Source organism: Phocoena phocoena, chromosome 13, assembly GCF_963924675.1.
Source record: "Phocoena phocoena chromosome 13, mPhoPho1.1, whole genome shotgun sequence".
NCBI lineage: Eukaryota > Metazoa > Chordata > Mammalia > Artiodactyla > Phocoenidae > Phocoena > Phocoena phocoena.
The window spans coordinates 64,056,884-64,080,617 of NC_089231.1; the positions used below are offsets into that span (position 1 = coordinate 64,056,884).

The 23,734-nt window shown below is 57.9% G+C and overlaps 2 protein-coding genes across 5 annotated transcripts in view; one reads left to right on the forward strand and one right to left on the reverse strand.

The window, feature by feature from the left end:
• The window catches only part of MED15 (mediator complex subunit 15), a 61,372-nt gene extending 45,423 nt beyond the window's left edge, over window positions 1–15,949 (forward strand). For 3 of the 4 annotated variants that reach the window (XM_065889361.1, XM_065889358.1, XM_065889360.1), the window contains 12 exons: window positions 4,432–4,661; window positions 5,756–6,082; window positions 7,150–7,278; window positions 12,335–12,471; window positions 12,549–12,676; window positions 12,778–12,912; window positions 12,991–13,054; window positions 13,888–13,954; window positions 14,399–14,559; window positions 14,642–14,808; window positions 15,212–15,310; window positions 15,813–15,949. In XM_065889361.1, the coding sequence (XP_065745433.1) occupies window positions 4,432–4,661; window positions 5,756–6,082; window positions 7,150–7,278; window positions 12,335–12,471; window positions 12,549–12,676; window positions 12,778–12,912; window positions 12,991–13,054; window positions 13,888–13,954; window positions 14,399–14,559; window positions 14,642–14,808; window positions 15,212–15,310; window positions 15,813–15,949 (1,781 nt within the window). The remainder of the gene's footprint in view (window positions 1–4,431; window positions 4,662–5,755; window positions 6,083–7,149; window positions 7,279–12,334; window positions 12,472–12,548; window positions 12,677–12,777; window positions 12,913–12,990; window positions 13,055–13,887; window positions 13,955–14,398; window positions 14,560–14,641; window positions 14,809–15,211; window positions 15,311–15,812) is intronic. The other variant, XM_065889359.1, reaches the window with a different exon arrangement.
• A 1,689-nt stretch (window positions 15,950–17,638) lies between these two features.
• Window positions 17,639–22,190, reverse strand: LOC136132901 (coiled-coil domain-containing protein 74B-like). The gene is given in 9 exon segments (XM_065889955.1): window positions 17,639–17,777; window positions 17,876–17,947; window positions 18,026–18,061; window positions 18,063–18,100; window positions 18,172–18,358; window positions 19,181–19,343; window positions 20,228–20,287; window positions 21,262–21,306; window positions 21,911–22,190. Coding segments are annotated over 9 exon segments (993 nt in total). The 5' UTR covers window positions 22,164–22,190.
• Window positions 22,191–23,734: the final 1,544 nt, after the last annotated feature.

A 23,734-nucleotide genomic window follows, 5' to 3' on the forward strand; every position in this document is an offset into this window, starting at 1 on the left:
CACCCTTGAAGGACATATGGGTTGTTTCAGTTTGGGCTGTTAAACTAAAGCTGCTGTGAATGCTTGTGTACATGTTGTGGTGTTCCCATGTATTCTGTCTCGCGTCCCTCTCAGGAACCCTGTGACGAGGGCAGCCGCGGCCTTGAGCACCCTGTTCTTTGTTGGGTTCTCTGTGTCCGGGTCACCTTGCCCTTCTCAGAGGCCACATGCATCCTCAGTCCCACCCACTCCTGCACTGGCACCTTCTGCCCCCAGACACCCCCTTCCTCCCAGAGCTTCATTTCTCTTCCTTACTGATGTCTTGCCGTCTGACGCTTGGCTCAGTGGTTGGTTCTTCATCTCGAGCTCCCAGGTCCCCTCTTGTCAGCACACCTGTGTCTCTCTCTCTCTCTCTCTCTCTCTCTCTCTCTCTCTCTCTCTCTCTCACACACACACACACACACAGAGGCAGGGCGGCTTTCAGAAGGATGCTCCTTTTCATATTATACTCGGGTGTGCTGGTTGAATTTCTTTTTTATCACAAACTTAGATTTTATAATAAAAAATAGTTTTAAGCTGTATGAGTTTAGAATGTTTTGCAGTCTGACTCCTGAGACTGTCAGTTCAGCAGTGAAGCTTTGGTGGGCTGTCTTGCAGCCTCCCTAGTCCAACCTTGGCCCACATCCTGTCTTCAGCTTCCGAGGGGCTTGGTCTCCTGTGTGGCACCAGTGGAAGTTAAAGTGGTCTCTACTCTCATGTCCTGCTGCTGCCTCTACAGAGACCCACCCTCCCTGCCTGTGACCTCTAGTGGCCTGGTCTACCTGAAATAAGTGTAGTGCTTGATGGGTAGTTGCTGCCCTTTTCTGACACCTCCAAACGCCACTGTGTGATGAAGGCTGCTTCGGACCTTAGTTCCACGCCCCCAGAGTGTAGGTCCTGGGTCAGAGGACTCGCAAAGGGCAGCCCAGAGCCTGCTGTGCATCTCCAGGTGACCTGGATTAGTCACAGGAAACACACACTGCTGACTGTGGATAAGGCTGGGGCTGAGGTACAGGATACTTTTAAACTCTATACTTTTTTGTTTCCTTGATGAATTTTATATCATGTGCATGTAGAACCTACTTTAAAAATAAGCCGTATTTCTGGCTGTTGCTGAGGAGCCCTCTCTCCTTCTGTGTAGACTGTGTTTTGGGTTGTTGGGCTGGCAGAAGGTAGGGGCAGCTCTTTGCCCTGCTATGCCTTGGCACGCTGCAAGGTGGGGGAAAGCAATCCTGGGATCCCTCCGTCCAGGATTTGTGCCAGGGCCCTTGGCATCCCCCAACTCCGCCAGAGCTCGGGGCAGATTGGAGGAGGGTGCTCCCAGTTTAGGCCTGTGAGAATTGCAGATCAGGGTCAGTCATTGAGCACACAAAATCAGCAGGCATGGAAGGAAGCAGACACACCTCAAGGAGGAGCAGAAACAATCACCAGATGTGGGGACGCCCTGGGACATAGCCATTGTTAGATATGGCCTTGGGGTGCTTAAAAAAATAAAGGTTGGACTTCCAAATGAACGAACACTGTGATACTGTATCAGGAGTGACCAAATAGATTTGAAAAGAAACGAAGTAGAACTTGTAGAGACGAGAAGTAAAGTCATTGAAAGAGGAAAGTGTGGATGAATAAACAGATAGATACAGCTGAAGAAAGAGTTTGAACTAGAAGCTACATTTGAAGACGTTACCTAGAACGTAGCCTAGAGAAGAGGCCTCAGGAACAGGAGGGTGAGAAACGTGGAGCATGAAATCAGGAAGTCTGACGGGCATCTAAGTGCAGATGGAAGCACAGAAGGTGTGAGGAGATGATGGCCGATGAAAAGCCCAGTGGACCACGCAGGTTAAATAAGGCATCCATGCCCCAACCTGTTGTGAAACAGCAGGACACCAAAGGCCAGAAGACTATCTCAGAAACAGCCATTTCTGTCAAGGAGCGAGAAGCAGACTCAGCAGACTCAGTGATGGAGTCAAGAAGACAGTAGAGGTTGTTAGAGCCCTGAGCACAGAGCTGCCAACAAAGCCGAGGAGACCTTCACTAAAAGTTTTTAAGGGCATACTTTTTTTTCCCCTCACCATTTCCTCTTACCTCTCAGACCATCCTTCCCAAGATGCCAGGTGTAAATGGAAGAAGAAACATTTTCCATATAAGGGCATAAACACGCACAAATCTAAGGTAGTGATTCTAAGCGATTTTGCACCCTGGTGAGTGTTTGGCAATATGTGGAGACAGTTTGGCTGTTACAGCTGGTGGCGGGGGGTGGGGGGGATGCTGCTGCTGGCATCCAGTGGGCAGATGCCAAAGATGCTGCTGAGCATCTTCCGTGTACAGGGCAGCCCCCACAGCATGGTGTTGTCTGGCCCAAGGTGTCAGGAGGGGCAAGGCTGGGAATCCTTGGTGTAAACAAAAATTACCTCTGTAAAATAATCCTTAGAGCTACCCTCTACAGGTTCTGAGCACTGTTTTGGGTCTATAGTAGATTATTTAATTCTGAGTCCAATGTAGGGGTATGTAGTATAGCTGAGGAAACTGAGACAGAGCAGTGACAGAGTTGGGATTTGAGTCCAGGTGTCTGGGTCCGAGGCTGTACCCCTGGCCTTTATTCTATCCTGCCTCTTAATATAAGTCTGCTGTGTGGGCATAAGAAGATAAACAGGGACCATACCAAATGGAGTCAGGAAGGGCAAATATCAAGGATATCAGGTCTATCGTGTGCATGTAAAACCTACTTTAAAAAAATGTTTAGAGAGGATTCTAAGGTCCTCATATTTGGGAAAGAGGTTTAAATGTGGATAAACTTTATACTTTGTTAAATTAAATACGCATGATAAAATTGTAAAAGTCGTTGCTAAAACAGTAGAAATAGTTTGTAAATTCCAAATCCATAAGAGAAAATGGAATGAGACAGAAACAACAAACAAAAATCCAAACGAACAAAAATCAACCCAGTCCTCCAACAAAATAGAATTCAGAAGAGGAGAAAAAAAATGTCCATTATACCTCAATAAAGCTCAAAAAAAAGAGGAAACTTAGAAGGGGAAAGACAAATACAAATAAGTTGAAAACCGTAAGTAATCACAGTAAAAGTGAAGGGATAGGCTTTCCTGCTGAGACTGAATGGAAACGTAAGGAGAGGGTACAGCTCTTTAATCTTTACAGGAAACACACCTGAAATAGAAGATGCAAAAAGACTTGAAAATAAAAGTTGTGTTGGGCAATTTCCCCTCCCAGTTACTGATAGTTAACCAGACAAAAATAATGAATTTAGAGAGGAGTTGAAGGATGTAGTGAGCAGCTTCGTCTAAGCCTGTGGGTGGGAAATGTGCTCACAATGGGTCCTGCATGGATGTACTCCCCACCCTGACGCTCTTCAGAAATTGTGCTGAAGGAGAGAGCCAGTTCTTCTGTGTGGCTTAAAAATGGCAGAGTCATTAGAAATGGAGGTCACCTTAGTAGCTGGTGAGGCATGGCACCACAAGGGCTCCTGTGGTGTTGGAACTGTGCCAGGTATTGACCTCCATGGTGGCTGAATCTTGCCAGGTGAGAAAATTGTATAGAATTTAAACTACACACTCAGGCAAATGGGCACACATTCTGATTGTGTTATGGCGTTATACAAAGTGCTGCTATTGGGGAAAACTGGGCAAAGTGTACAAAGTGTCTCTGTGTTCCTCCTTTTCATCTTTATTGAAATATAGTTCATGTACCCATATTCACCCGCTTGAAGTGTACTGTGCAGGGGTGGTCAGTGCACTCACGGCATCAATTTTAAAACATTTTCATCACCCAGAGACTGGATCACTGAAAATCTTGTGAATGATTGTTTTTTTAAATTTATTTGTTTTTAATTTTTTGGCCGCGCTGCGTGGCTGATGGCATCTTATTTCCCCGAGCCCGGATTGAACCCATGCCCCCTGCAGTGGAAGCATGGAGTCTTAACCACTGGACCACCAGGGAAGTTCCTGAATGATTGTTTGTATCAGCATTATTTATAACTACCAAAAAGTGGAAACAACCCAGATGTCCATCAGCTGATGGACAACACAAAATGTGGGAAATCCATATAGTGGAGTATTATTCGGCAACAAAAAGAAAGGGAATACTGATCCGTGCCACAGTGTGGGTGAACCTTGTAAACGGGATGCTGAGGGGAAGGAGCCAGTCACAAAAGATCCCAGTTGTGAGATTCTGTTGATACGAAGAGTCCAGAGCAGGTGGTTCCATCGAGACGGGAAGCAGATCACTAGTTGCTGGGTCCCAGGCCTCTTGGCTGGCCTGTTCTTTCCTGTTCATTACTACTGTGATTCACTCTATAGTAAGTTCTGTCCTGTCATCGTCACCCCTGTCCCTCCCGCACTGGCGGGGGCGGCGCCTTCCCCGCTGCACCCAGTGCGAGTTCCCCGACCCGTCTGTCTCCAGCCCAGCTGCAGCTCCAGCAGGTGGCGCTGCAGCAGCAGCAGCAGCAGTTCCAGGCACAGCAGCAGGCGGCGCTGCAGCAGCAGCAGCAGCAGCAGTTCCAGGTGCAGCAGAGTGCCATGCAGCAGCAGTTTCAGGCCGTGGTGCAGCAGCAGCAGCTCCAGCAGCAGCAGCAGCAGCAGCATCTGATCAAGTTGCATCATCAGAACCAGCAGCAGGTACTAGACGCCATCGTTCTGGACCCTGGCCTTCTCCAGGGCCCTGGAGCCTGGGACGAGAATGAGTGGGCCTACTGTGTGCCGGGGGATGGATCAGGTGGCTCCTGGTGCAGGCAGTTCATGTGAGAGTCTGCCCAGGCCAGAGTGAGGCTACCCTCTGCTCGTAGCACAGCCTGGACCACCCCGTGGGTGTGTGTCCTCTGAGCACACACAGGCCTCCTGACCTGTCCCTGAGTGTTCCAGTGTCTGGACGCGGCACTAATCGAGCCCTGCCTAGTGTCCCGCAGGGGTGGCCATGTCACATTAGGAACCCTGCTTACAAGAAAACCTTTTCTCACGCACATGCTCTGCAGTCAACGCCCTGATGGGTTAAGTGTCTTTGTCAGGCCTGTTGTGGGTTAAGGGAGGGAAGCCCTGAAGGACCCCCTGCTCTTTCCCACCTGCTCCAGGCCTTGGCTTATGCCTGCTTTTCCCGAGGCCCCTCCTGGATCTTGGAAGCCCCTCTCCCAGGGCTGACAGTGAATCTTCAGTCCCGCTTTTTTTTTTTTTTTTTTTTTTTTTTTTTTTTTTGCGGTACGCGGGCCTCACTGTTGTGGCCTCTCCCGTTGCGGAGCACAGGCTCCGGACACGCAGGCTCAGCGGCCATGGCTCACGGGCCCAGCCACTCCGCGGCATGTGGGATCTTCCCGGACCGGGACACGAACCCATGTCCCCTGCTTTGGCAGGCAAACTCAACCACTGCGCCACCATGAAAGCCCCAGCCCCACTTTTCCTCCTCATCCTGAGCCTGGTCCTGTGACCACTCTAGGGACCAAACAGGCATCCCTGGAGAGGCTTTGGAGATCTGCGGTCAGCTGAACCTTGCCCGGCTTCTCTGGGTCTGCGCCTATATGTGACGCCTTACCAAGCCCTCCAGACCCTTCCCTGGACCCTTCTTTTGTCCTCTCAGGCCTAGAGATGGGCCAGCATCTGGTGGCCAGGGCACAGGTGCACGCTTGGTGCCCTCGGTGTCCCTCTGCCTCCCGGGAGAGCATCCTGGGCAGACTTCCCAACACAGGATTCCAAGGCTGGAGAGGTGATGGGTGCTGCTTGTTCCACCCCAGATGCAGCAGCAGCAGCAGCAACAACTACAACGGATGGCACAGCTGCAGCTGCAGCAACAGCAGCAGCAGCAGCAGCAGCAGGCTTTGCAGGCCCAGCCGCCAATACAGCAGCCCCCAATGCAGCAGCCACAGCCTCCCCCCTCACAGGCCCTGCCCCAGCAGCTGCAGCAGCTGCATCACCCGCAGCACCACCAGCCACCACCGCAGCCCCAGCCGCCGGTGGCCCAGAACCAGCCATCGCAGCTCCCGCCTCAGTCACAGACACAGCCTTTGGTGTCGCAGGCTCCGGCCCTCCCCGGACAGATGCTGTATGCCCAGCCGCAGCTGAAACTCGTGAGTACTCAGGGCTCGCACAGCCGGGGTTCTTCTGGTGTCTCCTGTGCTGTCGGCGGTCTCTGGGGCGCCCTGGCTGTAGATGGAAGGTCCTCTTCTTCCAGCACCAGGACTCAGGTGGCCCTGCCCCCTGCCGGCCCGCACATCCAGATCAGCAAGGGTGCGTGCATTCTGCCAGCTGCTGCATCCAGTGTGTGACACCCCTGCTCCCGGGTGGCACCTTGTCTTCCGAGCAGCATGGCTGATTCGGTGGTAGCCACAGGCATTGTAAGATTGTGGATGATTAGATGGATGGCAACATCCATCTTCTCACTGTTGGGGGGGGCAGTGTACCACCTTCCCTGGGTGTCCACGGTGGTCTGCTGACCACTCAGTTCTGTTCTGAGCAGAGATCATGACCGTATTTTTGAGGGGGGTATTGATGTAAAATACTGTTATTTTCAGTCTTATGCATCTGTGTAAAAGCAGAACCAGTCAGTGACATTTACATGAAAGACAAAATATTGTACTGAGTCAAGGGTAGCTGTGTCAAGGGGCCATTTAAATGTTTTTTCAACTCACTTCCTTGGTTTTTGTGGCCTTTTCTATTTGCTGTTCATTGGGTGAAGTGGGGATATGGGCCACACCTGAATTGAGTAGTGGCTGAATAGTAAGCCCCACAGGTGCAGGCTGGAGGTCTGGGGAGGGTCTTGAGGAAGGTCACACCTGTCACCTGGTTTCCTTTGAGGAGTCAGGGCTCAGAGTGGGGTTCTCGTAGACCATCAGCGTGCTCTGCTTGCTGCGGTAGCTGGTGGTGACGGCTGTGTGGGGGTGTCCCATTGGGGCAGGCGTCTCGCCAGGAGAGACAGGGCTCAGCTGTGCTGACTCAGAGCCAGGCTGGCGTGGACACACTTTTGATGAGCCGTGGGATAAGGGACAGCCAGTAGCGGGACATCAGCCAGGGAAGTGGTGGCAAGCCCATCCCCCTTCTCAAGGAGAGCTTAGAGACTCCGGCTCCCACAGACAGACGTGGAGGTGCTCTGCCCTGTGCCCTGGTGGCTCCAGATTGCTGCTCCCTTCCTCCTCAGGTCCGGGCTCCGATGGTGGTGCAGCAGCCGCAGGTGCCGCCCCAGGTGCCGCAGGTGCAGCCCCAGGTGCCACCGCAGACAGCAGTGCCGACGGCTCAGGCCTCCCAGATAGTGGGTCCCGGAGTCCAGGTGAGGGCCCAGAGCCAAGGCTCTGGAGGCGCCGGCCAGTGCATGTCCCCCGCGCTATGGTGAGGGTCCTGGTTGGATCAGGGCCTGTCCCTGGGGACCTTGGGTGAAACCCCGCTCGGCCGTGTCTGGGCCCCAGGCTTCACAGGGCACAGACTGTTCCCACCTCCCGTGATGCCCCACATCTTCCCTCTTCCCTTCTCCTCCAAGAGGGCATTGGTGAGAGCATCATGATCTCTTCTTGCCTCAGCCCTGAGGATGGGGCTGGGGGGATAGTAGCTCTCTAGAAACTGGGAAGAGCACGAGGACGGTGGCATGTGGCTCTGGTGGTCAGCACAGACTTGTGCCATGGCCCCTTGCCCTGCTGACTTGCAGGGCTCACCCCTGTGTGGCACGTGTGGCACATGTGGCCCAGGTCCACCATGCCCACCCTCCGCAAATCAGATGTCGATGGAGGAGACCTCCCGGCCTTGCCTAGTAGAGGCCACAGCCTCCTTGGTGTCTGGGGTGGGAGGCTGGGCCTCATGACTTCTCCATAGATGCCCGCCTCACCTATGTCCAGTCCCCGGCCTTGGTTCCTCCTGTCTCCACCCAGCAGTGGCAACACTGATAGTCTGGCTCAGAAGAGTGTTGGCTTTAGACAGAGCCGATGTGCTATTTGATGTGGTGAGACCCCAGGGGCGACCCGGCCACCCCGGTGCTGTGCAGCACTGGGCTGCCATGCCGAGTGTCCCTGCCAGCTCCTGCCCTGCTCACTCCCCGAGTCCGTTGAGCTCCCTGTCTGGGGCACTGGACCGTGTGGTAAGCACTGCTGGGATGCCGTGTGTTCCCTTAGCATTGGCGGGAGGCTCAGAAATGGTCCTTCCTGGTCCCCGCCACATGGCTGGAGTCCGTGGGAAACACACCGCTGGGGGGACTGTGGCGTTTGGAGGTAGCTCTTGGTCACTGCGCCACATCACCAGCTTGCCCACCTGTGGTATTATGTGCAACAAACCATGGACATCATGTCTGTAGCTGGGGCAGGGCTGGAGGCCTTGTATGACAATGTTGGCGTCCTCCTCTGCCACCACCCTGTGTGTCCCAGCCTTGTCCCCAGGCCTCCTGGGGCTCTCTGCTCTCGGTGTCCTGTGCGGAGTGTGGTCAGAGTTGGGATGGCGGCAGCGGCATGGAGTGACTGCCCAGCCGGTGGAAGCTGCTGCCCTTGCTGCCTCTCAGGTCTGGTAGGAGAGTGGGAGGCTTGGCCCTCTGACCTGGCAGCTTCCATCCTGAAGCAGAACTTCCCTTTTCACCCCAGTTCTTGGTGTTTGGGAAGCGAGCAGCCGAAGAGTTGCCGTCTTCCAATGGTCCAGGCCCCACCTGCTGGTTCGTAGCTTCTTGCTTGGGTAGGTGGACTCCCTGCAGCTTCCTGGGCGCCCATCACTCTCCTGCAGTGGCCGAGGGGGATGTGCTCCATTCCCCATGCCGACCCCTTGGCTGTGCTTCCCTTCCTGGTAGTCACATGCCTTTGCTTCTGCTGGAGGTCCCAGTCCAGCCCGCGTGGGGCTTGGCCGTGGGCTTGATCACCTTGAGGGTAACCTTGATTTGTAACCTTCTGCCCCCTCGTGGAGCACGGAGGGCTGACAGCCGGCAGGGCTGAGGCAGGCGTGGGCTCCTCCCCAGGTGGGGACTCGGGTAGCGGGTGGGGAGGAGGCGCCACCACTCATACCTGCGAGCGGGTTTGGTTTTCTGAGGATGTACCTTCAGGGTTTATGGGAGGGGTGTCCACCCCCTCCTGAGTGAGAGGCCAGCCTTGGGCAGAGTGGAAGTGAGGCCTCACCCTGCCTGCGGGGCCACACTGTGGGTTCCCAGGTCTGGCGCAGGTATGTGTGGGGTGCTCGTGCAGGTCCCTGGGGGCCAGTTTGGCTGCCTTACTGTGTGGTTCTAGCAGCAGTGGGGTTCCCAGGGTGCGAGGAGACCCCTGAGGGAGAATCTCTGGATTCACAACCTTTTTTTGCAACCTCGGTGGCAACAGTGGACAAGACAAGGCTACAGATATTCTGACCCCAAAACTAGAAAACAGGTGGTGGCTGTAGAAGGTGGGAGAGGTTGAGGGGAGTATAAGCAAGGGAAGCATTTCAAGCGGGAGAGCCTGCTTGGCTTCTTTTCTTTCCGGTTCTCTAGGATTTTGTATGTGGCTTCTTTCTTTTTCACGTTACAATAGAAGTAAAAGGTTGTCCTGTAATTAGAGTCCCTTGGTCAATGTTGCCTTCCGTGGCTGTGCGCTGTTCCTCTTATGAACGTATCCTGCTGTCCTTAATTATTGTCTTGTTCTCGGATCCTGAGGTTACTTCTGGTTTTTTGCTGTTAGCCGTGGTGCATGGCAGGTCCTGGACTGTTTGCTGACATTTCCCAGAGTGACTCATGGGGGCATTTTGAGGCTCTCGATCGTACTAGCTGGTCACCTACTAGGAAGTCGACACATACGTGTGGGGCCCACGCATTTGACCTCAGAACGCGGGGTCCAGTGTTGCAGTGTGTGAAAGAGGTGCTGGGATGGGGGCCCAGGTGGCGGCCCCCAGGCCTGGTCTTTCAAGTCTGCCCTCTCAGAGCAGAGGAGGGGGCCTCATTGTGCACTTGGTGGTGCTGGGGCCTGATGGGTGGTGATGGCTCACAGCCCAGGCTGGAGTTTGGGATTTGGGTGTTTCAGGAAAATCAGTGAACACTGTTCTGTATGCCTGGCTCTGACATTAACTCGTGTAGATGAGAGAGATGTCCCCGTCACATCCCTGTCCAGCGGGGCGCTGGACTAGGACTCAGCGGGAGAGCCACACCCCATGATGGCAGGTGAAAACCAGGACAGGATGCGTCTCCATTTCCCAGCAGCCCCTGTGCTTTGGTCTTCCTGCTTCCTATTCTTCCAGCATTCGGAAGCTTAGCTGTCATTCTCACGTTACAGACCCCCTTCCCTGATGTGTGTGTGTGGAACAGTGTGTGGAATGGGCTGAGCACACCCTGCGCCCCCTCCTCTCCCACTGGGCCCTCCACCATGGCTGCTCGGGGCCTCCCTGGGTGGGTGTGTGTTGGGAGGAGGAGTCGTGGCCTGGCTCGTCCAATACTGTAGACGTCTGGTGTGTCTCGTTAGGATCTGTGGTCAAGAGAAAACCAGCTTTCCACCTCGGGAGCTCTGTGACCAGAAAACCAGTCCACAGAGATCAGAGTCAAGCTTTTCATTCCTGATGACTTTGTTTCTTCTGGGAAGAAATAGCGCCTCTTTCACACCACCTGAGTGCTTCTGGGCCTCTCTTGCTCTGGAAGGAGCACTGTTGAGCTGCCACGGGGCTCACAGCTGGGCACCCCGAAGTGCAGGGTGGCGCCGGCCAGCTGTGGCCTTTGGATGCTATCAGCCACACCCCGGGTGCAGGCAGGGGAGCCCAGCACAAAGCGTGCTCCACGCACTGACATCCCACTTAGCATCTAGTAGGGTGGGTGGTGGGCTCTTCAGGCAGCGCTCGAGTTTCGACAGACAACAGGAGGACGACTTCCTGGCCCACACACTGGAAGTTCTTTTGTTGGTGTGGCTGCAGGACTGTCCACTCCCAGCTCTGCATGAGGGCTGCCTCGCACCCACAGCTATTGCTGGGGTCATGTTGGCATCTGCTACTGTCTGGGTCACCCCTGGCTTGCAGTGCCTGCTGCATGCGACCTGTTGGTGAGTGTGGGACACGCCTGTGATGCCAGGGGTCTCCCCGCAGACCTTTCCCCTGCCTTGGAGCCCTGCCCTGGCAGACTGCGTGGACGTCAGCACCGCCCTAGCCTCACAGATCAGCTCATCCTCCTGGGGTAGATGTTTTGTTTCCCATGGATCACCCTGCCTCCTTTCAGAACCTGGCTGGGTGGTTTTCATTTAGTTTCATCATCACATTGTGAACACGTGCAGGCCCTGCTCCAGTGCCATGTCCAGCCTCGGTGTGCAGAGTGAGGGGGGCAGGCTAGAGTCAGTCTGCAGAATTGGGCAGGCTGGGAATGGAGGGTGGGGTGTGAGCTGGGCTCCAGGAAGCAGGCTCCGGAGGTGATGCTCAGTGCACAGGAGGTTGCTGGGGTGTGGGGGAAGCTCTGAGTGAAGCTGACAGGGCCTTTGGGGTGGCCCCCGTGTGGCAAGCGGCTGGGCCTTTGTGCACTGTCCGCAAGCTCTGGGCAAGGCTGCTCTGCAGGGCTCATTCCGGGGCCGCTGGGCACAGGGCTGGCGGGCAGCTGTCTCCCCGAGCCGTCCGCGCTGCCAGAACTGGCATCTTGTGCCTCTCGGGTGGAAAGTAGTTACTTCCACACACCGTCGATCTTAGTCCTGGGTGTGTGATTTCCTCCCTCCGCGTTCTCGGATGAATATGGCATTGTCCTAGTGATGACAGCGGGATGGGGACCCCGCTGTGTCTGCCCTGACGAGGACTGCAGGGAGAGCCTGCTGTGCAGAGAAGGGAGCACGACGCCAAGCCGCTCCCCTCTCCCCTCTCCCAGTGGGGTCTGCTGGTCCCACAGGGGCTGCTCGGCTGCCAGACCACAGAACCCCAGGCCAGGTGTGCTGGCAGGGGTGACAAGGGGAGGCTTTGCTCCCATCAGGCAGGCACAGGTGGGACACAGAACAAGATGGAGGCATCCCCACTGCCCTGCAGCTGGGCTTGACCTTGGTGCTGTCAGAGCTGGGGCTGCCTGTGGCCTGAGGGATCTTGTTGAGGTTTGTGGGACGGTCCTGCCTGTCATAGAGCGCAGCCCTCACTGCCCTTCCATGCCCACAGGCTCCCACACTCACGAGGCAGGGACCTGGGGGTGTCCCATCGCAGCCCAGAAGCCCCCGCCAGGAGCAGAGGGCCACCCAGCCCGGCCCTTCTGCCAGCGTCTTGGCCACTGTGTGCTTGCGTGGGCACCCACGGGTGGGGGCGTGTGCCCATGTTTGTATTTGAGAGGTGGGGCATCAGAGGAAGACCAGGGTATGTGGCGAGGCTGCGAGAGAGAAGGGGCTTGTGAGTGGGGAGTGGTGGTGGTGGGGCGTGGGGCAGGTGAGCAGGCTGAGCCCCTCCCCCTCCAGGTCAGCCAGAGTGGCCTCACCATGCTGTCGTCACCGTCGCCGGGCCAGCAGGTGCAGACCCCGCAGTCGATGCCCCCTCCCCCGCAGCCGTCCCCGCAGCCCGGCCCACCCAGCTCACAGCCCAACTCCAACGTCAGGTAGGCCCGGCCCGTGCCCCTCCCCACTTGGCTTGCAGGCCCAGGCTCATGGCCGCGCTCCCTTTCGCTCTGCACAGCTCCGGCCCTGCCCCGTCCCCCAGCAGCTTCCTGCCCAGCCCTTCGCCGCAGCCCTCCCAGAGTCCGGTGACGGCGCGCACCCCGCAGAACTTCAGCGTCCCCTCCCCAGGACCTTTGAACACACCTGGTAAGTCGGACCCAAGGCGGGCACAGTCCGGGGCCCTGCGAGGTGAGGGGCTGACGACCCTTCGTGGGCTGGGGCCGTGCTCACTGGGCCGTGTCCCGCAGTGAACCCCAGCTCCGTCATGAGCCCCGCGGGCTCGAGCCAGGCCGAGGAGCAGCAGTACCTGGACAAGCTGAAGCAGCTGTCCAAGTACATCGAGCCCCTGCGCCGTATGATCAACAAGATCGACAAGAACGAAGGTGGGGGCCGGGCGGGCGGGCCGGGGGCAGGGCCTACAGACGCCCAGGCCCTTGTCTGAGTGCCTCCTTCTGCCCCAGACAGAAAAAAGGACCTGAGTAAGATGAAGAGCCTTCTGGACATACTGACAGACCCCTCCAAGCGGTGAGCTTTGCCCCTAGGCCCATGGCGGGGAGGATGGTGCTCAGCCCACACCTCACAGAGGGTCCCCAGCTGCTTGGCTGGCCTACACTGTGGCCCTCAGAGCCCTGCCTCACTGGGCTGCTGGCCTTGATGGGCTTCAGTCTGACCTGCAGCCCTGCCCCTGATTTGCTGGTGGCCTTGGGCAAGTGACTGTTTCTTAGTTACCCCATCTGCAAAAGGGGCAGCTGAGCTCGAAAGCGCTGGCTGTGGGAGGGAACTGGGACGGCGTCTGAGAAGCACTTGGAAGGCAGAGGACACGCACTCATGTCCTTTCCCTTGCCCACTGGCCGTGGGGCAGCTGAGCACCAGAGCTCAGCCAGCGCCACCTCCTGTGCATGGACTGGCCTTGGGATTCCTGCCCTCTCCCCAGGCCTTGGCTCAGGCCAGGCTCCCCTTCCAGAACGTCCTCCCTGTTCTACTCATCTGGGCAGAATGCTGGGCACTGAGGAATGGGCCTGTTGGCGGTGGACGGCCCTCCAGGCCCTCATTGGGGTCATCGGGATGGGGGGCAGGGACCTGGCCTCTGTCTTTCCCCTTGATCCATCACATGCGTGCCTTGTTCTGCCAGCCAGGACCAGCAGCTCCTGGGTGCGGGGCCATCTTGCCTTAGACTCTGGGTCTGGGAACAGCGGGTGGGCTGGCTGGGGTTCCTGGGGAGGGTTCTGGTGGCCCAGGCCTCAGGTCTCTCTCCATCCAGAGGAGGCCAGACGGTCAGTGGTTGGGATGAGAACATGAGAGCTGCCGGCTCCCCTGTCCTCCCACGTGGAGAGTCAGCCACATCTTCTCCCCTATAGGTGCCCTCTGAAAACGCTGCAGAAGTGTGAGATCGCCCTGGAGAAACTCAAGAATGACATGGCAGTGGTGCGTGGGGTGCTGTGGCCTGGTGGTGTTGGTAGGGTCGCAGGCATCTCTGGGGAGGTCAGGGCTCACCGCACAGTGACTCGGAACCACGAGCTAGAAAGAGCCTGCAGTCAGAGGTGGGCAGGGGACTGTGCTGCTCAGTCTGGGGACCCTGCCCAGGAGTCCTCTTCCAGGTCAGGTCTGCAGTGTGGGTGGGGTGAGAACATGGGAGAAATCAGCCTCTGGGTGCGGGCCCATGGGTGCTTCCTTCCCCCACAGGTGTGAGGGTTCTCATGCCCAAGGCCAGGCCCAGGGGGAGTAGAGTGTGTCCAGGATCATCTATCCTTGTCTGCAGGGGTGGAGGTGGTGGGGGAGCCAGGAGGTCTGGCTGTGAGTGAGGATGAGGACCTGGGGTCTGGAAAGCCACCCCAAGAGTGGGCTGCTGACCCTGCTGTCCTGTCCCAGCCCACGCCCCCACCTCCCCCGGTGCCGCCAACCAAGCAGCAGTACCTGTGCCAGCCACTCCTGGATGCCGTCCTGGCCAATATTCGCTCACCTGTCTTCAACCATTCCCTGTACCGCACGTTCGTGCCTGCCATGACGGCCATACACGGCCCCCCCATCACGTGCGTACTGCCCAGGGCTTGGTGGGCGGTGGGTCCTGGGCCATGGCCTGGCCAGCGTGGTCAACACGGCTGCCTCCCCCAGGGCCCCGGTGGTTTGCACCCGGAAGCGTAGGTTTGAAGAGGATGAACGGCAGAGCATCCCCAATGTGCTCCAGGGGGAGGTGGCCCGGCTAGACCCCAAGTTCCTGGTGAACTTGGACCCTTCTCACTGCAGTAACAACGGCACCGTCCACCTGATATGCAAGCTGGGTGAGTGCCGGGGGTGGGGTGGATCAAGAATGAACCGTGACTGGCAGCCTCAGGCTCTGCCACTGCCCAGGACCACCTGCTCATCCCCAAGCCCTGGGCCCTCTCGAGCCTGCCCCCTGTCCTCCTTGGTCCCTACACGCTCCTGGCCCAGGAGTCGCACTGGGGGCTGGGCCCTGAGCCTGCACACTCTCACCTCTCCCCCACGTGCAGGGAAGCCCCCTCCCTCCTGTCCAGCTGCGACTCTGCTCACCTGAGGCCCTGGGGAGACGGGGAAGCTCGGGAGTCAGGGGCCTCGGCTCTGCAGCAGCCTCACCAGGACCTCTGGGGCCTGGAGGGTGCAGTTGGGGAGCAGGGCTATGAGGAGGGGCAAGCCTGGTCACAGGTGCGGCCTTGTGTGTTGCAGATGACAAGGACCTCCCCAGCGTGCCACCGCTGGAGCTCAGCGTGCCTGCTGACTACCCTGCCCAGAGCCCACTGTGGATCGACCGGCAGTGGCAGTACGGTGGGTGACTGAGAGGATGGGCCACCAGGCTTTCCTCCATGTGTCCCTGCCCTGCTGAGGCCCCCTCTTCCCCTTCCTCCTTGGTGGGCAGGAGCAGATTGCCCCTCAGTCACATGGAAAGAGAAGTGTCTCTGACCCCATGGTGTCCCTGCAGCTCCAGGGCAGCCGTGTTCCGGGGATGAGGGGTGAGCAGGCCCAGTGGCTCCTGTGGGCCTCTTCAAGGCTGACCGGGGGGCACACATGGGAGCTTGGGCTCATGGGGACCCATCTGGGTGATAGGCCCAGAGAGAACCTCGGTGATGGGAGACAGTCCCCCCGAGGCTCAGAGCTGGCATGTAGAGGACCAGGACAAGGGCCCCGAGGCCGTCCCTGAGGCTCCAGACCATTTTGTTCCAGCTCTCCACTGGCACGCGGAGCTGGCACCCCTGGTCCCTGGGCTGGGTGGGGCGAGCCAGGGTCCTGGCAGAGAACACAGCGCTCATGGCCGGCTGCTCTGCTGCAGACGCCAACCCCTTCCTGCAGTCGGTGCACCGGTGCATGACCTCGCGGCTGCTGCAGCTCCCTGACAAGCACTCGGTCACGGCCCTGCTCAACACCTGGGCCCAGAGCATCCACCAGGCCTGCCTCTCGGCCGCCTAGCCGCCACCGCCACTGCATCTCCGGCTGCCTGCCCTCCAGGGACCGTGGGGCAGCCGGCAGCCTCGTCGGGGCCCCGTGTCGGACATTTCTAGATGCTGGCTTCCTTAGAGAGCTTGGGCTTAGGTTAGCTTTCCTGCTTTTATCTTCTGCCTTGGGGACCCGCCAAACATTTCCCACACTTGGACAGGACTGGGACAGGCAGCTGGCTGCTTCCTCCAGGAGCCAGGCACGCCTCCAGCCCTGTGCTCCTCAGGCTACTATCCCCGCAGCCTCTGCAGGGCCCGTGTCCTTCCTCGGGAACTCAGGGTCCTGTGTGAGCCTCTTTCGTGTGCACCAGAAAGCTCTTCTACCGTTTCCATAGGAGAACGTGCAGGACATAGGAAACCCTTAAAACATGCAGAATTCCCTGATCACGGTTTTGGGTTGAGATCGTGCCACCGTTGGCATGTGGGGCACGCCACAGGGAAGCTCCAGGATCCGGGGTGCTGACTGCAGCTCAAGGGAAGGTCTGTTTGTGGCTGTGGGTCCCCGGCCACTGGCTGGGCCTCATACCTCATGATCCTTCTCATTCTAGCCCTGGGAGTCTGCTCAGCACTGTGGAGGCACCCGGGAGCAGGGGTGTCTGGGTGGATCTTGTTCCTGGCGCCGTGCCCACTGGTTAGGCACTTAGGCCCACTCGAGTTAGGATGTTGTCCTCGGGACCCAGCGTCTTAAGAACCCTTCAGACAGTTGAGGGCTCCTGACGGGGTGCCAGCCGGCTCTCTGGCGATGAGAGGTTCCCCCCTTTTGTATGTGCATTACCGTGTCTTCTGTGGTTCTTATAATAAATTTATTATTCCTGTGTTTGTCATGAATTTGTCACTGTGTCCCCCCTCTCTGCAAGTCAGGGGCCCTCCATCCAGTGAAGGGCACTGTCAGGGCTGAGCCAGGTCCCCCACCTCGGGGATGGCCACCGATGCCCAGACGTGCCTGTCCTGGTTCACCCCCAGGTTCCCTGCTCCCCAAAGCAGAAGCGGCAGAGATCGGCACTGAGGACATGGCCGGTTGGGCCAGGAGGACTGTCCTGCCAGGCAAGGGTCTGCGCTGAAGCTGCTGTTCTGGCGATTGAGGGGGTGGTGTGAGGCCATTGCAGGGTGGGGCCCAGTGTACAGGAGAGGACCTTCTCCCGTGGCCGTGGCTCTAGCCGTCCATGGAGGAAGGCACGCTGGGTGGGGCCGCTCACTAGCTGTGTTCGTCAGTGGACACAGGACAGTGTCTTGCCTACATGCCGGGAAGGCAGCCCCCTGCACTCCAGGAAGAGTGTGCAGGCTGTCCCGGAGCTTGTTTTCTTACAGGGCAGCCGCAAGGCCCTAGCAAGCAGGGTGACTGCCCAGCAGGCCCTGCCCATGGCAGGGAGCAGAGCTAGGGGCACTCAGGGCAGCAGTGCCTGATGGCCAGTGAGGAACAAGACACAACAGGGAGAAACGAGCTTTATTTCCAGTCTTCGACAGGTAGGCTCATGCTTATTTCATAATGCACACGTGTGTGTAAGTGCAAAAATACCGAGCAAAGAAATAAACAGTTCCTCAGCCCTGAGACCACGTGCTTTATCTGCCGTGGGTTTGGCTGGTCTGGAAGTTAGGCTGACGTAAACGTACTAGGATTCTTCGGAAGTGCTACCTAGAGGGTGAGCGGTCATGGGTCTGGCACTCAGAGTACCGAGTAGTGCAGCCACCGGCTCTGCACCGCCTGCAGCCATCTCTGCTGCTCGGCAAAGTTGCTCTTGAGGCTCTGCTTCAGCGCGGGCAGGATGGCGCACTCCGCCACGGGCGCCCGGCTCAGGATCAGGCTGGGGGACGGGGGTGGGGGGGTCACTGCGGACGCCCTCCCCGGCCCTGTGACCCCTGGGCTCAGAGGCTGCCTACCTCCTGTGCCAGTAAGACTCACCATTTCTTAGAGACGCCCTTGGTGGCGACCTTGGGGAGCAGCATGGCCCTCGGGTGCAGAGCCTCCTGGTCCCTGGGGAGGGACGAGTCAGCCGTGAGCCCCAGACAAGCAGGCCCTGTTGTGACCCAGTGGGCCGCATGGGGCACTTACTTGGGAGAACTGGGCCCGGCCTCGAGGGCAGCCCTGTCTCTGGCTCCTTTCTAGGAGGGACTTGAGGTGTTGCAGCTGGAAGGCAGGGAGAAGAGACGGTGGGTGGGGCTGCGGGGGCCCCGGGGCGCCCTGCAGCCGAGCCTCACCTCTTGGGCCTGCAGGAGGTTGGCATTCCACAGCTGGCGGATGACCACTTCGCACTGCTGGAGTGTGGCGGGCTTGCACAGGTGCAGGGGCAGTCTCATCACGGGGGGCACCCCTGGCACCTCCTTGCCCTTGTGCAGGCTGCCGGCCACCGAGGGGGCTGCTGGATTAGAGCTCTCCACTTTGTCTCTGAAACAGCCATTAGAGCAGACCAGAGGCGGCCTACCGGAGGTGATCTCTCACACCCCCTCTCGGGGCAGCACCTGCTCTAGCGTGAGTAAGAGGGTCATCTCCACGGCCTCCTGGGGGCCTGGCTCCCTTCCGCCTACCAGGGTGCTCCAGGCACCAGGTGGTGGGGGTGGGTCTCTGGGGCTGGCTATGACCCAGGCCCGTCACTTCCTCCCCCCTCAAGGTACACTGAAGAGTCAGATGTGGTTTGAGCTGCCTGGCTGCCCTCAGTCCTGACCACAAACCCAGGGTGCTGGTGGAGGGGGGAGCCTAAAGACTGCAGAGAAGCAGGAGCCTGGCCTGCTGGTGGCACTACCCAGGGGACAACAGGGTCCCTTCTTCGGATGCAAAGTCCAGGCTCACTGCTGCTTCCCAGGAAGTCCCAGGAACTCGGGTGTCACCGGGGACTGGTCCTGCTCTCGTCTGCTGGCCCTGTGCCTTCCAGAGGCCAGCACAGCTCCCAGGGTGGAGCCCAAACCTGACTCACGGTTCTCTTGGCAAAAAGCAAGCTAATGTGGAGGCCAAGTTACTTTGTTTCTGTGCTTTGAGAGAATGCTTTAGGGCCTGCTGCTGGCCCCTCTTGCGGGCTCAGGTCAGCGCAGGGACCGTGCAGGACCCCCAGGGGAGAGGAGAAGGCAGGGTACACCAGATGGGTAAGCCCGGCTTTCATGAGCTTGCTTCCCTCTGAAGACCTGCCCGTTTGGAAGGGCAAAGCAATTGGCTGGTTCCAGGGTGTGAACCTGCTGAATGCAACCCTGTCCCGTTGGGTTCACGGAGCCTTACTTGGCCAGCCCCTGTGCCCCGAAGGCTTTGTCCACCCTGCTGCTGTGAAGCAGGGCAGCAACCAAGGGCTCCTCCTCCAGGTCCAACTTCTGGGGAACGTCAGCTTTCGAGTCTTGCTTCTTAGAGGAGGTGCGCTGGGACCTGGCCTTGCCTTGCGAGTTGGCTGAGGGTCAGACCCAGACAGGGCCAGTCACTGGGCATCAGTCAGCTGTATGCACCCAAGGGGCCCCACCCCTGCATCAGTTTCCTCTTTGTAAGGGGGAGATGGTAATGGCCTCCCTCTGAGGGCCACTGGGAGGCACAGATGCTGGAGTAGGGTGAAGCCTGTGGGTGCCTGAATGTTCTAAAGCGGACGCAGTGGTGGAGGTGGCTCCCCGAGCAGCTGAAGTGGGGAGAGCTCCACATACCCCGTGGGGCAGTCTCCTTACGGGCCTTGGTAAAGGCCGGGGTAGGGTAGCCAGCAGCTGTTCCCTGACTCTGAACCCCATTTCGGGCAAAATGAAACGGAAGGAAAGGTCTGGGTGGCCCAGCCTGTGCAGGTCTGCTCTCCCGGGATGAGGCCCCTCACTCAGCAAAAATGCCACAAATCCAAGCTCTGTAGGAGGGCCAACCCACCCCTGTCCTGTCTGCTCTGAGGGACACAGTGAGCAGCAATGAAGACCACTCGGGGCTCCTCTGTCACACGCTCTGCCTGACTCATGCCCCACACTGACCATCTTGCCTTGGCAGCCAAGCCTGTCCTGCTTTTGTGGCCTGTCCTCAGGCCTCCCTCCAGCCAACCCACTAACCTGTCCCCTGGCCTCAGCTCCCTCCTGGAGGTTTCAGCTCACAGGGCACCTGGGGACCCTCCTTGGTCCCTCAGCTACTCCTTAACCCCCAAGCCCATGGGGACTGGCAGAGGCGCTCCCCCGAGGTCTGCCCCACGGAGGACCACCGTGGGCTTTCAGCATTCGGCTCAGCACCCCACTTGCCGTTTCAGGCCCGGGGGCCCTGAGGTCTGTACCTGCTCTTCCCCGACCGTGAGCACAGAGGTGCTGGTGTACTCACCTGACACCACTGTATTCGAGATGGACTTGTTGGACTGAAAGCTGGAACTGGAGATGCTGCCTGTGGGGGCTGCTTGGGGTCAGCAGAAGGTGGCAGCAATGAGGCTCCCATCCCTGCAGGTCCCAGCGCTTCTGCACGGCTGCCGTGGCTGAAGGGCCAGGCCCACCTGTGCCCGCCTCCTGGCTCTGCAGGTCCCAGCCCTCCCCCACATTCTGGTGAGGCAGCCCCAGACACCGCCAGTGCCAGAGGGAGCCAGGGCCATGGGGCTGGGGACGGAAGAAGCAGTGGGACCTGAATGGGAGCACGCCCTCTCTCGAGGTCCCATCAGGGGACCCCTGACACTACGTGCCCACATCAGCTCGCTGGAGCTGTGCCACCCCACTGGAGAAGGGCCCTCACCACCCCATCCTCTGCGTATCTCCCAGGAAGAGAGCCCTGGGCACACCCCAGACTGGGGCATTCCAGGTGGGCACCACTCACCACTCAGACACTTCCCGATGTCAGACCTGGTCCCAAAAGTAAGAGGGGAGGGGAGCCCAAGACTCGACCTGGTTGTTCCCAGGCTGGGCTAGGGGACAGGCAAGGTGAGTGGGCCACAGGTGATGATATGCCCCCATGGTTGCTGTGGAGATGATAGGGAGAACCCTGGAAGGAGTGTGCCCAGAGCTTCCTGCCCCAAGGCCAAAGGGACCAGGGGTTGGGGCTGGGGCTGTGCTGGGGAAGCCTGGGGCAGCAGTCCAAGTGAAAGCTCACCAGGATAGTGAGGCCAGGGCTGGGGAGGGGGGAACCTGGGCAGCCCCCTGCCCCCCAGCTGCTCTGCCCACTGCCCCTGCTGCACAGAACTCAGGCTTTGGGGTCCCCAAGAGTGGCACTTGCTGTGCTTGGGTGCATGAAGTCACCCAGACCATGGCTTGGAGTGGTCTGGCTGTCCAGGCCCCCTCCCCACTGGGATAATTCGCGTGGGCATAAGCAGTCTGGGGGGCCTGCTCTTGAGGGCAGTAACTTCCCATCAGGCACCTGTGGGCTTGTCTTACCTTTCTTCTGTGGCTTCTGATTCATGATTAGCTTGTAGTGGAGATCTGAAAACAAGCACGGGCCCTCCTCATGGCTACTCTGAGAAAAGAAGCTTCGCTTTCCCTGCCCACTCCTCCTTGCTGAGCCCCTGAGAGACCCTGCTCCATGGACCAAGCCTTTGCCTTGGCACCCTCGGGTCGGTGATGCCTCTGGCTGCTCCCTGAGCCAGAGCCCCTGTGTGAGAGCCTCTCCAGGAACCCATTCCTCCATCCGTGACGTCTACAGAGCAGTCCCTGTCATGCCCATGGGGCCTGGGCTCCAGGGGGACAGAGGCGAGTCAGGATGACCCAGGTGTCAGGGATCGTTCTGGGGCCCCGGATCTGGGTGTGCTTAGTTTGTGAAAATTCATTAAGCTAGATACGCGTAATTTGGGGGTGTGTTTCACTTCTACAAAAGTTTTTCAAAGGAGGCCGCCTGACCCTGCCTGGAGAGGAGAGGCGGGCCGGGTTACCTTAGGGAATGGCGCGGCCAGACCCGCCCCCCGCAGTTGGCTTTGGTGCTGGGGCGGGGAGCCGAGCCCCGAGTGGCCGGGGTGGGACTTGCGGCCCTGCGTCCTCCCTCAGCTTTCGTGCGCCGTCTGGGCGCCGTCTGAGGCGCCGCCCGCCTCACCCTTGTTCTCCCGCTTCAGGTGCTCGATCTCCTCGTGGAGCTTGACCAGCGTCTCCGAGTGCTGCTGCTGCAGGAACTGCAGCCTCTTCTCCAGGTCCAGCGCCTGCTTCTGCGCCTCGCTGAGCCCGACCGGCGCGCCGTGCTGCCCGGGGTACGGAGGGACCGCGGGCAGGCGCGGGCGCGACGCGCCCCGGGAGCCCGGGATCCCCGAGCTGGGGGGTCGCAGCCCGGCCGCCACCCCCGCCGCGCTCATGTAGCCGCCTCCGCTGCGGATGCACGCCCACTCGTTGGCCGGTCTACCAACGCTCAGCTCGGCGTCGCCATGGAAACGGGCGCGCCGGCAGGGGGGCTTTGCGTGCTACGGGGCGGGGCCGGCGCGGGGCGCCTGAGGGGCGAGGCTTGGGTACCCCGGACAAGGTGTGCGGCGGGGCGGGGCCTGGGTGATACACCTGACTTAATTGGATGGCATTCTCTGACTTAAACCACAGAGAATCGTCTGCCTTTACAAGTCTTAGTATTTAGTTTTGTTCACTGCTTGTGGGGTTTTTTGGCTTTTTATAATATTTTTTGATGTGGGCCATTTATTTTTAAAGTCTTTGTTGAATTTGTTACAATATTATCTCTGTTTTTTGGTTTTTGGCTTCAAGGCATGTTGGCTTTTAGCTCCCCAAGCAGGGATTGAACCCGCACCCCCCGCATTGGAAGGAGAAGTCTTAACCGCTAGACTGCCAGGAAAGTCCCACTGGTTGTGTTTTAATAGTTCACTTTTTGAATAGATGATACAATTATAAGATGATACGACTTTAGATGGTAAGATTTTGATTCAAAAATCAAAAGGTAGAATTTCCACTTGCAATAATCGCAGAACCCTCGTGTTTTATGAAATGTGGACAAAATACATGAAACAGCTGTCTGAAAGCACTGGAGAAGAGCAAAAAGCAGGCAGAAACTGGAGGAAGGCAGCTCTTGAAAGACGGCTGTTTTCTCCTGAGGTCTCCTGATCAGCCAGACCCGAACACGAAGCCACAGCCTTATCGGCTGGAGAGGGCGAAGGATGCAAACTGAGAGGCTGGGAAGTTTGGGGCCATAAAACCCCCTTCAAGTACATGGCTGGCCTGAAATGCACATGTAGGGGTAAGATTCCAAAGGTCCCAGGGCAAGACAGAGCTGGAGGCCGAAATGGCCTAACTCCAGGGGAGACCGAGTTTGGAAACTGATAGAGAAGCTTGGTAAACGCCTCAGTTTTCCATTTTGGCCCCAAAGGGCCACATTTTGGGAATAAAGACTGTGTTTTAGAAATAAGGGATTTGCACTAAGACTAAGGAAAAAAATCAAAATACGTTTGCCGTAATAAAACTTAAAGCCCAGTCTCAAGTCCATGGCGATCTTCCCATAATTCAACTGTCTAGAGAACAGAATTCAACACTCTTCAGAGAATGATAACAGAGCCCAGAGTCTCAATGACACATCATCGGCAAGGTCTGAATTACACTAGTAAATACCAGACATGCAGAGAAACAGACAAATGTGATGGAGTCAAGGACAGAAGTATATCCTCCTCGGTAGAAATGATTCGAACAATGCAGATAAATCTAAGTCCACCCTGCTCCCTGTCACGAGCAAGGCATGGCCACTGCCTGAGCCTTCTCTGTGTTTACATACTTACACTCATACACTTATGGGTAGGACTCATTTGTCTGCAGTGGCCTTCAACTGTTTCTGTGTATGTAATGGGATCATAACAGACATATTGCTTTGCAACTTGGTTTATGTTTTTGGTTTTTTTAATTTATTTTTGGCTGCTTTGGGTCTTTGTTGCTGCGT